Source organism: Dermacentor variabilis, chromosome 1 (assembly GCF_050947875.1).
Source record: "Dermacentor variabilis isolate Ectoservices chromosome 1, ASM5094787v1, whole genome shotgun sequence".
Taxonomy (NCBI): Eukaryota; Metazoa; Arthropoda; class Arachnida; order Ixodida; family Ixodidae; genus Dermacentor; species Dermacentor variabilis.
This window is the reverse complement of record NC_134568.1, coordinates 183,945,991-183,959,803: the sequence shown is the minus strand read 5'-3', so window position 1 is coordinate 183,959,803 and position 13,813 is coordinate 183,945,991. Positions and strand designations below refer to the sequence as shown.

Genomic DNA, 13,813 nt, shown 5'->3' with positions numbered 1-13,813 from the left:
GCCAAAGTTATAGATACCCTGCCCCAGTGGCTGCTCAGGGCAAATAGCCGAAACAATGCACGAGGCAGGTTCCAAAGGGTACCCACAAGGTTGGATAAACCATTGGCATGTATCTACTACACTCAAACCTCGTTATAACGAAGTTTAAGAGGGAGCCGAAATCGTTATGTCGGTTAGCTTGCTATATCAATTTGTCGGCCTATTTTATGTCCACTGCAGGACGAAGGCCTCTCCCTGCAATCTCCAATTAGCCCTGTCCTGTGCCAACCGATTCCAACCAGCGCCCGCAAATTTCCCAATTTCATCGCCACACCTAGTCTTCTTCCGTCCTCGACTTCGCACCCATCCTGTAACCATAATGGTCCACCGGTTATCTAAGCTACACATCACATGACCTGCCCAGCTCAATTTTTTTCTCTTAATGTCAATTCGAATATCAGCTATACCCATTTGCTCTCTGATCCAAACTGCTCTTTCTGTCTCTTAATGTGATGCCTAGCATTCTTTGTTCCATTGCTCTTTGCATGGTCGTTAAAGGGCCCCTCACCAGGTCAGGCCATCTTGAGCTGACAAGCGCAGAGCATACAATGCGCGCTAACGATTGTGTTTGCAAAGATTTACATTGCTACGCGCTGTGGAAAGGTCCGAAATTTGAATCCGAACGCTGTTTTCCCTTTCCCTCGCAGAGACCACGCTCCAAGCCTTATGGTGACGTACTCGTGTCCCTGCGCCTACGCACCGGCGACCGCAGTGAGAGTCACTAGTGGCGACACGCGTCTGCGAGAATTATTCAAGGCAACATCTGTTATTTTATTTGTGTGATCTGTTGCTTGAACTGATGAATTGAAGTTTACAGAAATAATAAAAAACACAAATGGAATGTCTGCATGTTTTTTTTTTTTTTCCTACTTCGCACCGAAGCAAGAAAGATTTACTTCCGCTTCGTCTGCTTGTTCCCACGGTCGTGCAGTCACATTCGCAGGTACCGAGGGAGGAGGAGGATTGAACATTTATTGTGAGAAACAGCGAGAAAGTGTTCTTTCTTCGCCCTAGGTGGGTGGCTCTCTTAGTCCAGAAAGCCGTTGGCTAATGCCGCAGCCCAGACCACCAGACTTCGCTGATCTTCCAGGCTCTGTGCTTTTAACATTGCCTCCCACGTTTCTTTGATAGCTTATAACGGTTCTGAAGCATCATCTTGACTGTTTTTCTCGCGGTGTGGGCACACTAACACCATGTGTTGGAGGTTGTCTGGTACATCACAATATCTGCATAGGTATGAGAATTTGGTGGGGTACATCCGGTGCACGATAATTCCATGGACATACGCATTCATTTGTAGTCTGTGGAGTGTGGTGGCTTCTTCCTTGCTTAATTTTGAATGTGGTAGAGGATATTGTCTTCTTTCCAGTCGGTAATGTTGCAATATTGCAGCATAGTTGATGGGAATGTCCTCCACCCTCGGCACTTTCCGGAGACTGTGCGGCAGGAAATCCTGGCTGGTATGCTCTTGGGCGACAGCATGTGCTGCTTCATTTCTTGCCAGGTGTTCGTAGCCTGGGGTCCATGCTACGTAGGTTTCGGGTAGTTCTTGGAGTCTTGTTATCTCTTTTAGGATCTTCACTGCTGCGGCAGAAATTCGGCCTTTTTCTAGGTTTCTAGATGCCGTCTGCGAGCCGCTCAAGATGGTTGCTGTGTCTTTGCATGTGGTGACGCCGACGACGATGGCCACTTCCTCCGCCGTTTCTGGATTTCTAGCTGGTATGGTGGCAGCGACTAGCTCATTCCCTTGGTTTTTGATCACGGTAATTGCGTATGCTCTTCTAGCTGGGTATTTTGCCGCATCTGTATATCTTGTGTTGGGCTTCTTTGAGTACTTCTTGCTGAGCGCTCTAACCCTTGCTTGTCTTTGTGGTGTGTTGCATGCATGTTGCGAGGTATTGGAGCGACTAAGATAGAGTCACAAAGAAGTGGCGGCAATCGAGCTTTCACGTCCGAGTCTGCTATGAAGATTTCGCTGTATGCGAGTTTGCGAAGTGCTGCTCTGCCTGCATGAGTCAGCTTAAGGCGTTCCAGCTGGCTGGCTCTGTGCGCTTCACTCATTTCTTCTCGGTTGTTATGGAGGCCAAGTTTGAGGAGTGTCGTGGTTGAGGTCGTACTGGGAAGTCCTAGTGCATTCTTGATTGCTTTTCTGATGACGATGTTCAGTTTGCAATTTCAGCTTTCTTGAGGAGTAGATACAGGGTGCCATATGTGATCCGGCTTATAAGGAGTGCTTGGATTAATTGGATGCTTTCTTGCTCTTTAAGTCCTCTTCTTTGGGTGGTTATACGCCAAATGAGACGAGTTACTTGTGTTAGGATCTTCTGAAGCTTCGGAAGTGTAGCTGTGCCAGAACAGTCTTTATGTATTGTGAGGCCAAGGACGCGGAGGGGGTCAACTTGAGGGATATCGATTCCATTGAGTCTGATGTTGGGATCTGGGGCGACGTAGGCTCGTGGTCTTCTCAGAGTCCTTGCCTTGAGTATAAGTAGCTCCGATTTTTCGGGGGGCGCACTGGAGACCGCATCTTGAGAGGTACTGTTCTATCTCATCGATTGCCTCTTGGAGGGTAGTTTGCTGTTCGCCCGTTGTGGATGCTTTTGTCCATAACGTTATATCATCGGCGTACATTGCATGGCTTAAACCCTCGATGCCACCGAGTTGCTGCGGGAGCTTAATAATGGCGAGATTGAACAGCAAAGGTGCAATGACTGACCCTTGTGGAGTTCCTTTGTTGGGCATTTCGAATTTGTCGCTTCGGATGTTGCCGATACCCACCGTAGCCGTGCGATCATTGAGAAAGTCGTGTACGTATTGGTAAGTCCGGATCCTGCAGTTTGTGTCTTGGAGATTCTGGAGGATTGCTTCATGCTTCACATTATCGAAGGCTCCTTTTATATCTATTGCTAAAATAGAGAACTTTTTGTGTCATTTTAGGTAGTCCAAGAGGTCTTCCTTGAGCTGTAGGAGTATATCTTGTGCTGAGAGGAGCTGTTGGAAGCCAAACGTTGTGTCAGGCACGAGTCCCGAGTCTTCCGAGGTATGTGGTGAGGCGATCGTGAACCATGTGTTCGAGAAGCTTTCCAGCGCAGGAAGTAAGGGAAATGCGCCCTAGGTTGCTCATTTGTAGTGGCGTGTTGGGTTTTGGGATCATAATGACTTCTGCATGCTTCCATTCTGCCGGGAGCTCGCCTTTTTCCCAGCAGTTATTCATGTAGTCGAGGTGTCCATTTAGGGCCTTGTCTGGGAGGTTTTGTAGAATCTTGGTCACCTTGTCATTTCCTGGCGATGTGTTACAGGTCAATTTGGCAAGGGCGGCGTGGAGTTCAGGAAGCGGGAAAGGGCTGTCGAGGGTGAGGTTTGGTTCGCCTTCGTACGGTCGAGGACCGGGGACCTTGTCTCCGACAAGTTTACGCTTTATTTCTTCCAAAATTTGTTTCTCAGTTCCTGGATGGAAGTGAATAATTTTCTTGAGGTCATGTCTTTGTTGGGTCTTGGTTTTGGTGGTAGCTAGAAGGGCTCGCGGTGTGTGCCAGGTCTTCTTCATACTGAGTGTGCCTTGAAGTTGGCTGCACAGCTTATTCCAGTTCTGACTGCTGAGTTGATATCCATATTCTTCTGCTTGCTTTGTTATGTGAGCGATCCGTTTCAGCAGTTTGCGGTTAAATTTAATCTTTTTCCAACGCCTCAGTAGTCCTCTTCTGGCATCCCAAAGATGTAGGAGGCGAGAGTCTATGGCCGGCGTGTCCATTGCGAGTTGGATGACTTGAATGTGCTTCTCGGCCATCTTGACCACTTCAGTGAGCCACTCTTGAATATTTTCAATGTTTTCTTCTATGTCGTGTTCTCGGAAGGCCTTCCAGTCTGTCAGCTTTGCTGTTCCGGTTCTGCTCTGCTTCTGTTCCAGGCGTGACCATATTCTGTGATCCGCTTGTTCTGCCTCAGTATTCGTGTAGCACTGAATTATACTGCTAGTCATGTGTCCTTGTGCACAGCACGCAAAACCGTGTGCTGCGCGAAACCAGACAATGAAAACAGCTTGCGCACGACGCCTTCAGCAAAAGTGTGCAGCACTGAAAAAAATATGAAGGCGGGGCCCGTGACATATGCGTTGTGTGATACTCGAGGTCTGGTATGGGAGAATGCAGGGAAGGTATTTCGCTTGCGGAGGCTAGACGGGGCGAGTGGAGAGAGTGACTTGTTTGGCAGTGGAGCTCGCCTCCTGAAATCATGCAGTTGCGGCACTGAAATATTTATATCTCGGCTATTGAGCCGATTTCAAAAATGTTTGCGGCAGAACGCTTCATAGAAGACACGTAACTTCCAGTGCATAACCAAAATTTGCTATTGGGCCTGGTGAGGGGCCTTTCGACTTGTTCTCAAGCTTCTTTGTCAGTCTCCAAGTTTCTGCTGCATATGTCAGTACCAGTAAAATGCACTGATTGTACACCTTCCTTTTCAATGATAATGGTAAGCTTCCAGTCAGGAGCTGCCAATGTCTGCTGTAATTGACATTGAATGCAATATATGCTCAATGGGGTGCACAATTGTAAACATAAAAACAATACGACTTTGCGGCCGGCAGAGCCATTACACGGCCACGCATGCGATCAAATTTGAATAAAACAACAAAAATATCTTTCGTGTGTGCAACACGCGACCAACACCTGATGCGACAGTTACCTTCAGTTCCATTTTGATGGAGTTTCGCATCCACTTTCAACTTGGCTCGTCGCAGTGTAGCAGCACGTGGCACACAAACGAGAGCAAGGCAATAAAGCGCTGCGAAGTGTGATTGACGAGGCTAGCGAACGCGCTGGCTTGTGGCCTCCAAGATTGCATCAATGTCGGAGGCCATGCCCAGCTGCCAGCCTGCACGGCGCGCCGCAGTGAGAGGGAGAAAGGAATGCACAGCCTGGGCATGACCCCTCCCCGAGATTGCACCGCAGAGATCTCGGAGGCCACGGTCAGCTACGGCTGCCTGCGCGGCCCACAGTAGAGAAAGCAGTGAATTCACCTTCACCGCGCAGCATGGCGCATCTTGCACAGGCTTGCACGAAACTCCTAAAATGCGCCGGGAAAATCTCGAAGGCCATGGTCAGCTTTTGCACCGTCGCGCGTCTCGCGCAGCTAGGAAAAGGTCGGGGGAGAAGTGCGATATTGAGCTGCTTGTGCGCAGTAGCGCAGCTATGCGAGGTGATAAGAAAGACCACTGTTGCTCGACGACGTATTCGACGCGGGAGTTTTGAACTGCCGCGGCGAACCCTGTGGAATGCGATATACTCGGCGCGCAACGGTCGGGTATTTTTCGGTTTGGGAGACGAATCTAGTTCGTTATATCCAGTGGCATGACAATTTCACATCGTTAAAATGAGATTTTATATACATGAATATCCATGGGGATTTCAAGGGAAATTCCATTTACTTCGTTATAGCCATTATTTTGTTATGAGGTTCGAGTGTACTTGCAAAGAAATTTGGCAAGATGTTTTATAATGCACAATATTTTTTTATTATGTATAAAGTATTCTATACATCAACACTCACAACAAAAAATGCAACAAGTGATAACGAAATCGTGTGAATGGATCTTTTTTGTACACTCTTAAACAAAATTACACCTTTCGTGTCGTATCTTGCCACACAACGATAATCGTCATGTCTTGTCCGCATTTCTTTCCTTTAGCGCTGCCAGCCCAGTACTTGCAAGTCACAAACCCCATGCACGTTATCAGAATGACAAAGCATTCTCGGCAGGAAAGTAGTGAGCGCAGTTTTCAAGAAAGGAAGCGCAAGCAAGGCAGACGATGATTATTGTGTGGCAAATATACACCCCAAAGAGTGTACATTTGTCTAAGAGTGTAGTTGACAGCCATATGGGTACTAACAGACCAACTCTCAGACAATCTTCAAAAACCATTTTAATGACAGGCAGTCTAGTTTCAGGAGAATAGGTTCTATTTTGCGTATACAATGCAAGTTTCCTTTACAATGGGTACATTGCTTATGCGATCTGCACAGAAGGAATGCCATGCACTGCACGGCACAGAGCAGCTACCAAGCTACACTTCCAAAAATGCAGTGCTGCCACGCTGCTATGCTTTTGCTGCGAGTGACTGTACATATTAAATTTTAACTCAACACACGCCAGTCCTGTAGTTTGTTTAAAAAAGAAAGGCAATAAATGCTTCTCTTTAAATGAAACTACAGTGAATATGTGAACTTTCAGATTAAAGTGTCAATAATGGTTCCCATCATTTACATCCTGTGCATGCATAAATCACGCCCACAAACGGGCTGACTCAGCATAAACAGGCGTTAAGGCACTTGGGAGATTGTATGTTCAAGAGGAGGAGGACATAAAGCCTGAGGAAGGAGCAGCTTGCCATGAGACAATGAGAAAATTAGAACAGAACCAGGTAGCCTTGCTATCATGGCATCACATACAGGCAGGATGAAAGAAATGCTGTGCCACATTCCCCATGGGGGAACATGCAAGAACATGTGAGGAAGCACCTATGCATTGAATAAACTACACTTGCTTTGACCCGAATGAATGACACTTTCCCACTGAACAATGGAGGAGGGTGAGAACTTGAATGCAACTGCAATTAAAAGTTATGCAGTGAATACCCTCCAAGATTATACTGAATACCAGTTTGCGGACCTCTGCCTAATCTACCTTAATACGGTGCACTTAATATATTAAGGCAAACTTCTGATAAGACAGTGTCAAGGTCCCTTAACATTTTGCAGCACAACTTTCACAGCAGTCGGATTAATCCTTGAAAATAATTTATTTTCAATTTCACACAAGAAAAGACACCACCAAGTGGGTAAGCTGCAAAAACGAATAGTAAACCACACAAAACCCTGATCACCTGCTTCATGAAAGATCATATGAGAAAAAGGAGCCCATATTGCAAGCAGAAATGCACAATTTAAATTACTACAGCAGTCAAGTACAGCAGTAGGCTGTCAAAAACCCATAATTCGTTGTCTTCAACATGTATATAGCAGCAAGTTTCAGATGTCCAGTGCATCCTTGTTCATTTGTTCGAGCAGTTTTTTCCAAGATTGAAGTGAACTGTTTTACACAGAAAAAAAAAAAAAAAGAAACACACTTCGCAGCAGTAGTTCCCTTCAGCATTGTCAAGGCATACAGACTCCACCAGCTGCATTCCATCACTAAATCATAGTACAAACACCGAAATGTTCGTGCAATCAATCATGTGTGCAATAACAGGGACACTTCAAATGGAATATGCTCTCTCTCTAGACAGTGCTTTAACCAATTATGCCCCGCTGTTTCCCAACACTGCATGTTAAGTGGAGTAAATAGTCCCATTTCATTCTCTAAAGCAGGACAAATTAGCACAGAATCCTTGAGCTACTTGAAATGTGTTTTCATCAGCTCTCGATCGACTATAAAGGCTTACTTGCAGGATCCAAAACTTCAAGCTTGTCATTTCAGAAACTGTGCGAGGCCAAAATGAAGACACTAGCAGGGAACATGCCCTCCCACTCGCATCACTAGGAATACTCTAGTGCTTTGCAGTGCATTGCATTTGCAGAAAAAGGAAACGGTGCAACTAGCTCTCACTTCGCCTCATCTCGTGTTAACGACAACGTGCAAGTAGAAGTTGTCGCCATTTTAAGAGCTACTATGACTGTGCCTTGGCATTGGCATGGAAACGTGAACTCAAGTAGCTTCTACTGGCTCCCAACTATTGCACACAGATATTGAGTTTTCTCACAAATTATTACAGCCTTCTCACTTATAACGTAATGCCTGTAATAATGCAGTTACAATTTCTGCACAGATGTGTTTGCAGATGCCATGAGAAAACACTGTGATGATGACAGGCAGACGACATTGTATACACAAATACATCTGGCAGGCGTCTGTGTTACTTAATGGTTAAGGCTTTTTGTAGCTTCTACAATGTAAAAGGGAACTACCGAGATGCAGTATGTTAGTTATGCTGCAGAATCTTGCACACAAGTGAAAAAAAGCAATGAGGTGTAGGCACAGATAACTGCCAAGTGACATTATACGAGGGACTTTCCGAAAGCAAGTTCCGTCATTTACTTTCACACGGAAACTTTATTGCTCCCCCCCCAAAATATACACCATCGCATCATGAACTATACACCTTGCACTATTTTTCAACATAGTTACCACCGACAGCGAGACATTTGTCGTAGCATGCAATTAGCTTGAAGAAACCACTCTGGTGAAACTCTGTGCCCTGCGATGCAAGGAGTTGTCGCATAGCCTGCCCCACCTCGGCATTCTTTTGGAAGTGACGTCCCGAGAGCGTGGCTTTCAATGCAGGGAACAGGGGTGCTATCTTGTATGCGTTCAAAAAGCCGATGTTCGGTTTCGTTGCAAGCGATTGACCTATATTGACCTAGGCCGTGATATCGGCATGGCCTGGACAATCGCACAGCCTGGACAATTGCGTGAGGCAAAACTGAATGTTGGCTTTTCAAATGCGGACAAGATAGTGGCCCAGGTGCCCATTCATACAGGATAACAGTACGCACTTCTATTGGCAACCACGTTGTCGGCACATGTCCATCTGCCATTGCGATTTGTACTCAAATAACCACGGGCATGCCGGTCTGCTGCTACTCTCTCTTCTTCGGCACTCTGTGCATGCGTCATTCCTGTTCCACTGATGCTCCTTCCATCATTGAACCAGCAACAACCGTGGATTCTTATGGAGGTTGTTTCACCTGGTGAATAGTCTTTAAAAAAAAAAATGACAACTTACTTTCGGAACGTCCCTCGTATATCACTATGGGCACAGTGCAGAGAGAAAAGAAACAATAGTAGTACTGCTACTAGATCAATTTCAAATGCTATGCCTTATCTTGCAATATATTTGTAGTACTCTCTTATGCCAAAATGTAACTTGGTCTAACTTCCAGGAACAGTTAGGAGGGAATACTACCATAAATTGAACCCTCATCACATTCTTGGTGGTCCCTGATAAAGATGCATAAAAATATACATCCTTTAATTCTTGGACTGCACTATGCTATATCAAAGGCCAAATGCAATGAAGTTTCACTGTAGTTTGATCAGTTATATATGTGTAGTGCATTGAAGAAGTTTTGGAAAAGCTGCAGGGCTGGTAATTATATAATTTTATAAGCTGTCCTTAAACAGCACCTAAGCAGACAACGCATGCAGCTGCTAGCTAATGTGTACGATGCAAGTACCAGCCTGTTGCCTCCGAGACTGTGCAGTGTGCCACAGGCAGCCTTGGGTGCCATGTAATGCTGAGAAGACGTGCATTCTCGGTTGTGCACCACTTCTGGCAAGTGGTAATGGTGGCACTTCCTTCAGCGTCAATATAAAAAATGCTTATTTTTGCAGGGTCTTTTGATGCATCCACTCGTATTTGAAACTCAAAATTGAATATCGAGGCTGCTTTTTATGTTCACTATCTGAAACAAAAAATTTCAGTGCAGTTTCGTTCACTTAAAGCTTTTTCATTCAGTGCCAAAATGTTGTTCAAACTGTTAATGTGTATGCAGTTGATTTCGTGACTGACCTACACAAGTACACAATGCCTACGGAGCACTTGCAGTTGTTCAACTTTATAGTGTATATTCTCATGTTAGCGCAGCACCATGTTTCTTAAACTTGAGTACAAATTTTTAGGGTGCAGTCTTTGCACAAGTGAAAAGTAAATAAATGCATTTCTGCTGGAGAACTGGATGTTTTTGCTGCTGCATGCAACAACCTCATGAAGTTTTTTTTTTGTAGCTTCGTTTGCTACTTCACTTGTTCTCACTGGCATGCAACCGTGGAGCTGTAACAGCTGGATTCTGGTTCACTGGTAGCATGCTGTTCAAAGGTGAAGCCACCCTCAGGTGTGGCCTCAGATGCCTTGCCATACATTATCTTGCACGGTCAATAAACTACCAAGGTTTTTATGCAAAATGTGAATGGAATGTTACAAACATTAGTGCCCATGTATGTTTCAGGAAGTGCGGGAGCAACAACAAAGGTATTATGTATGAAGCTTGGAAAGTCTGCGCAATGTGCAAGCACCCAAGGCAGCACACAGTGGCAGGCGCTGCCTACAAAAAGCAGTGAGGTATACTGCACAAGTGTATGCAGAGGGCGAAAGTGTGATCGGATGAGTCGAAGAGAGATGAATTTTGAGATGACACCATCGCTTGATCGACGAACTTCCCACTGACAACTGCAGAGGCATATGCGTCTTCCACAGTGCCGATGCCCAAGGACATAGCACAGCATGGGTGAATGACAAGCCTGCCTAGAAAAGACAGGTGCAGACAATGCACAAATAATTTTCGAAATAATTTTTTCCTTAAATATTTACATACAAATTTAGCGGTACGGCATCTACACAAGAATATGTGGTACTGTATATCTCCTTTAGGCCCAGAGTGCTCAATTATCCAGGCCAAGATAACTAAAAATCATAAGCACTAGTGGAGGTATTGATGTTTAACCATGTCACATATTCATAAGGACACTCCTGCTCACAAATTTATTACCGTGCACTAAGTGTGTTGGAGAACAGTTGCAGGATAGACACCTGCATATTTGATGCGACACAAGTATGCCCCCATCATGTGGTGCATTCTTTTCATTGTTTCCGACAACAGTGATTTGTAATGGACAAATTTTTTAAAAGGCATGTTGTTTCCCACACACAGGAGCATGCAAAACAGTTTACACTGCTGCCGCATCTCAAGTATTTTTTACAGTTTGGATGGCGAGTCCATATATTTGAATGTGTGTGTGAGTGCGTATGCAAGCGGGGGGGGGGGGGGGGGGGGGTTCCAGTGAGATTTCGTATCCTCTTATCACTTTTACTGCTGCATGTATTTAATGACACTGCAGGTGCAAGAAATGCATTAAAACTAAACTTTCAACAGACAATTGATGCTTGAAAGGGATACCTACCTTGCACCAACCTTTAATAAAGAGAACTGGTTTCAGGCAGGCAAAATCAGGAACTTTGTATTTACTATCATGAGAAAACATCCACTCAAAAACTACCCCAATCATAAAGACAAACTTCTTTACTAGGTCAATATAGCATAACTTTGGGTCATTATGTTTGGCTTTCAAGAAGCTAATGGTATGGCGGGATGGGAGATGCTATGGTATGGCGATTTAAAGATTCTGTGAAAACTAAATGCCATAAGCTTTAAAAGTCACATTTTCGTTTAGCTACATACATTGCTACAAAAATATATTGTGAATTAGTTGTGCCGTTTTGCTTTCCATCATTCTATGCCTAGTATATAGAGTGCTTTTTTTTAAAAACTATACAGAGTTTTTATAAATCGCCCATGGCAGATAGCACAATTTCAATCCATGAACTGAATCACTTGAAGAGGCAGAGATTACTTCCATGAGAAATCAAAATCCATAACAGACTAACAAAATTTCACGAATGAAGTTTTTGGCTGATCAGATTACAGCACTTATTGCAATTTATTAATTGCAGCCTGCAAGTTTGCAAGGAATGACTTCGAATGAATTCTCAGAATGGCATGGATTTCGAATGTAGGCAGTCGTACTTGTAGTTAAAATGCACTGTTGTACAACTTACCTTATTTAAAACAGCACCGTTTTATGCACTGAAAACAAAAGTTACGGGAATGCCAATGTATTTCATTGCACATATTGCAAATAAATATTATGGAACTGGTGTCATTTTGAGAATTAGTTCCAAATGAATACATCTCGTAAACTCACCAGCTACAATTCGTAAAATGCAATATGAGCCAAAAGGTAAAAACTTAATTAGATCACTTTTGTTAATTAGTTGATTGTACATTTCAATTTCTAGTGTGAGTAATGTCCACCTCTTCTAATCCATTTCTAGAGTTAGAATTGTGCTATCTGCCATAGGTGATTTAAAAAAATTCTGTATAGTCTTTAAAAAAATATCTCGTATAGGTAGTACTCCACTTTTCTTTCTTGCACCATTCCAGACCACTGACAAGAGTTTCTAAGCTGACAAAATTTTCAAGCAGCTAAGAACAGCTAAAGCAGTATGCCAGAAGGGCATACTGGCTGAACAAGTATTTTCGCTGGCAGTGCCACAGGTTTAAATGTTTGCTTGAATTTCACGCAGGAGTGAACATATACAAAACAAGTGGCAATAAAAGCCTGATTACATTATTGACTTACACCAATCTTCAATTTTATTTTGGTGCACGCCATGACATTGCAGCCAAACTATGGACATAAATGTGCATTACATTTTTTTTCAGATAGTCCACCTAGTAAAACTTGATCAAAGCAAAGACTGTTGAAGGAAGAAAGCAGGTTGGTACATGATCCGCAATGATAAGGCCTAAATGCTCAGCCAGAAGAAAGATGAAAGTTTTTAAAGTAAGTGGGAAGGCTGTTAACAATGATACAATTCTGTACAGACCCTTTCTATCCTTGTACAACAACCTATACAAATCGCAACTATACATATATATATCTGTGTACATAACAAGACTGAACTTGTGTCTATGCGGCTCACATCAACAGGCAAAAGGCGGGAACTGCAACTTGTGATCCCAAGTTTAAAAACATGAAAGTATTTAAAACTGACCCTGGAAAAACCTTAAAGCAGAACAATATCCAAGCACTGACTTTAGACTTGTCCATGGACTTGCTTATATTCGCAAAGTTATTGTAAACTTTAACTAGTAACATCACATCCTGGAAACTGAACACTATCAGTCTTAGTGATAACACCGTGCTGTGCCCAGGTTTAGTGTCATTTCAGGTGGAGCACACCAAGTCCTAAAGGTGAGTAGTAACATCACAGTGGATCTGCATTCGGTATCAATCACAAGACAAAACTGACCTTTTGCACAATATGTTAGCCATGTACCACGATATTATAAGTGGTACACTCAGCAATTAGCTTTAAAATGGTGAATCTAGAATGTGGTTTGCTTGGCTGGTTAATAAGCTGCTGGCAAAACAGATGAATGAACCAATGACAAAAAGTGAATGATGGTGCATGTGACACTCATCACAGACAAAACATGTCAACTGAACGGTATATGCCATTAAAGTTACCAGCTACCACACAGATTCTCCTGCAAGTAAAGACAGGCATCTGAGAAATGCTCATTAGTCACATAGCCACTGCTGAGCAATGCCATGTGGACATCCCAGAGCTCGTATGAGGCACCAGCACATGTATGAACTACGTTCAGTGACTCATGTGGTGCAGTGGGGGTCATCCTCAATCAGTGGCCGTGTGTCATCACAGCTGACCACTGTGTCTGTGGCCACTACAGGCAGGGCCATTCGGCTAGTCCCTTCGGACAGCACAGATGTTGTCGAGACTTTCCGCCTGGATGTTGTAGCTGTGTGGACACCCAGGACAAGGCTGTTGTCACCATGAACTGCGGTGGCCAGCACTTCCTCTGATGATCCTGTCTCGTGAGATGTGACTGAAGGTGTAGGAGGAGACGGAGGGCGCCGGCGATGGCGCCGCAGGCGCCGCGTGCGACGCTGCGTGCCTCGCGTACACAGATTTCCCAAGTCATTCTGTGCACCTCCAGGCCCATACACTATCACACCATCTGGTGGGACATGGTACCTACAACAAAAAGGACTAAGTTTCAATTTTTGAATAAGAACATACAATTACAATTGCCTGCACTGTGCTGCGCCTCAGCTGCGAGACCAGAAAACAGAAGGACCAGAATGATGCATCTTTCTGTACCAGGATAATGCATCTTCCTGTGAGAGAGAGAGAGA

The 13,813-nt window shown here is 44.2% G+C and overlaps 1 protein-coding gene across 1 annotated transcript in view; it reads right to left on the bottom strand.

The window, feature by feature from the left end:
* Nucleotides 1-5,942: 5,942 nt before the first annotated feature.
* The window catches only part of LOC142588712 (uncharacterized), a 70,181-nt gene continuing 62,310 nt past the window's right edge, over nt 5,943-13,813 (bottom strand). The window contains exon 10 of the mRNA XM_075700530.1: nt 5,943-13,652. Coding sequence (XP_075556645.1) covers nt 13,268-13,652 — 385 coding nt within the window. The 3' untranslated portion in view covers nt 5,943-13,267. The remainder of the gene's footprint in view (nt 13,653-13,813) is intronic.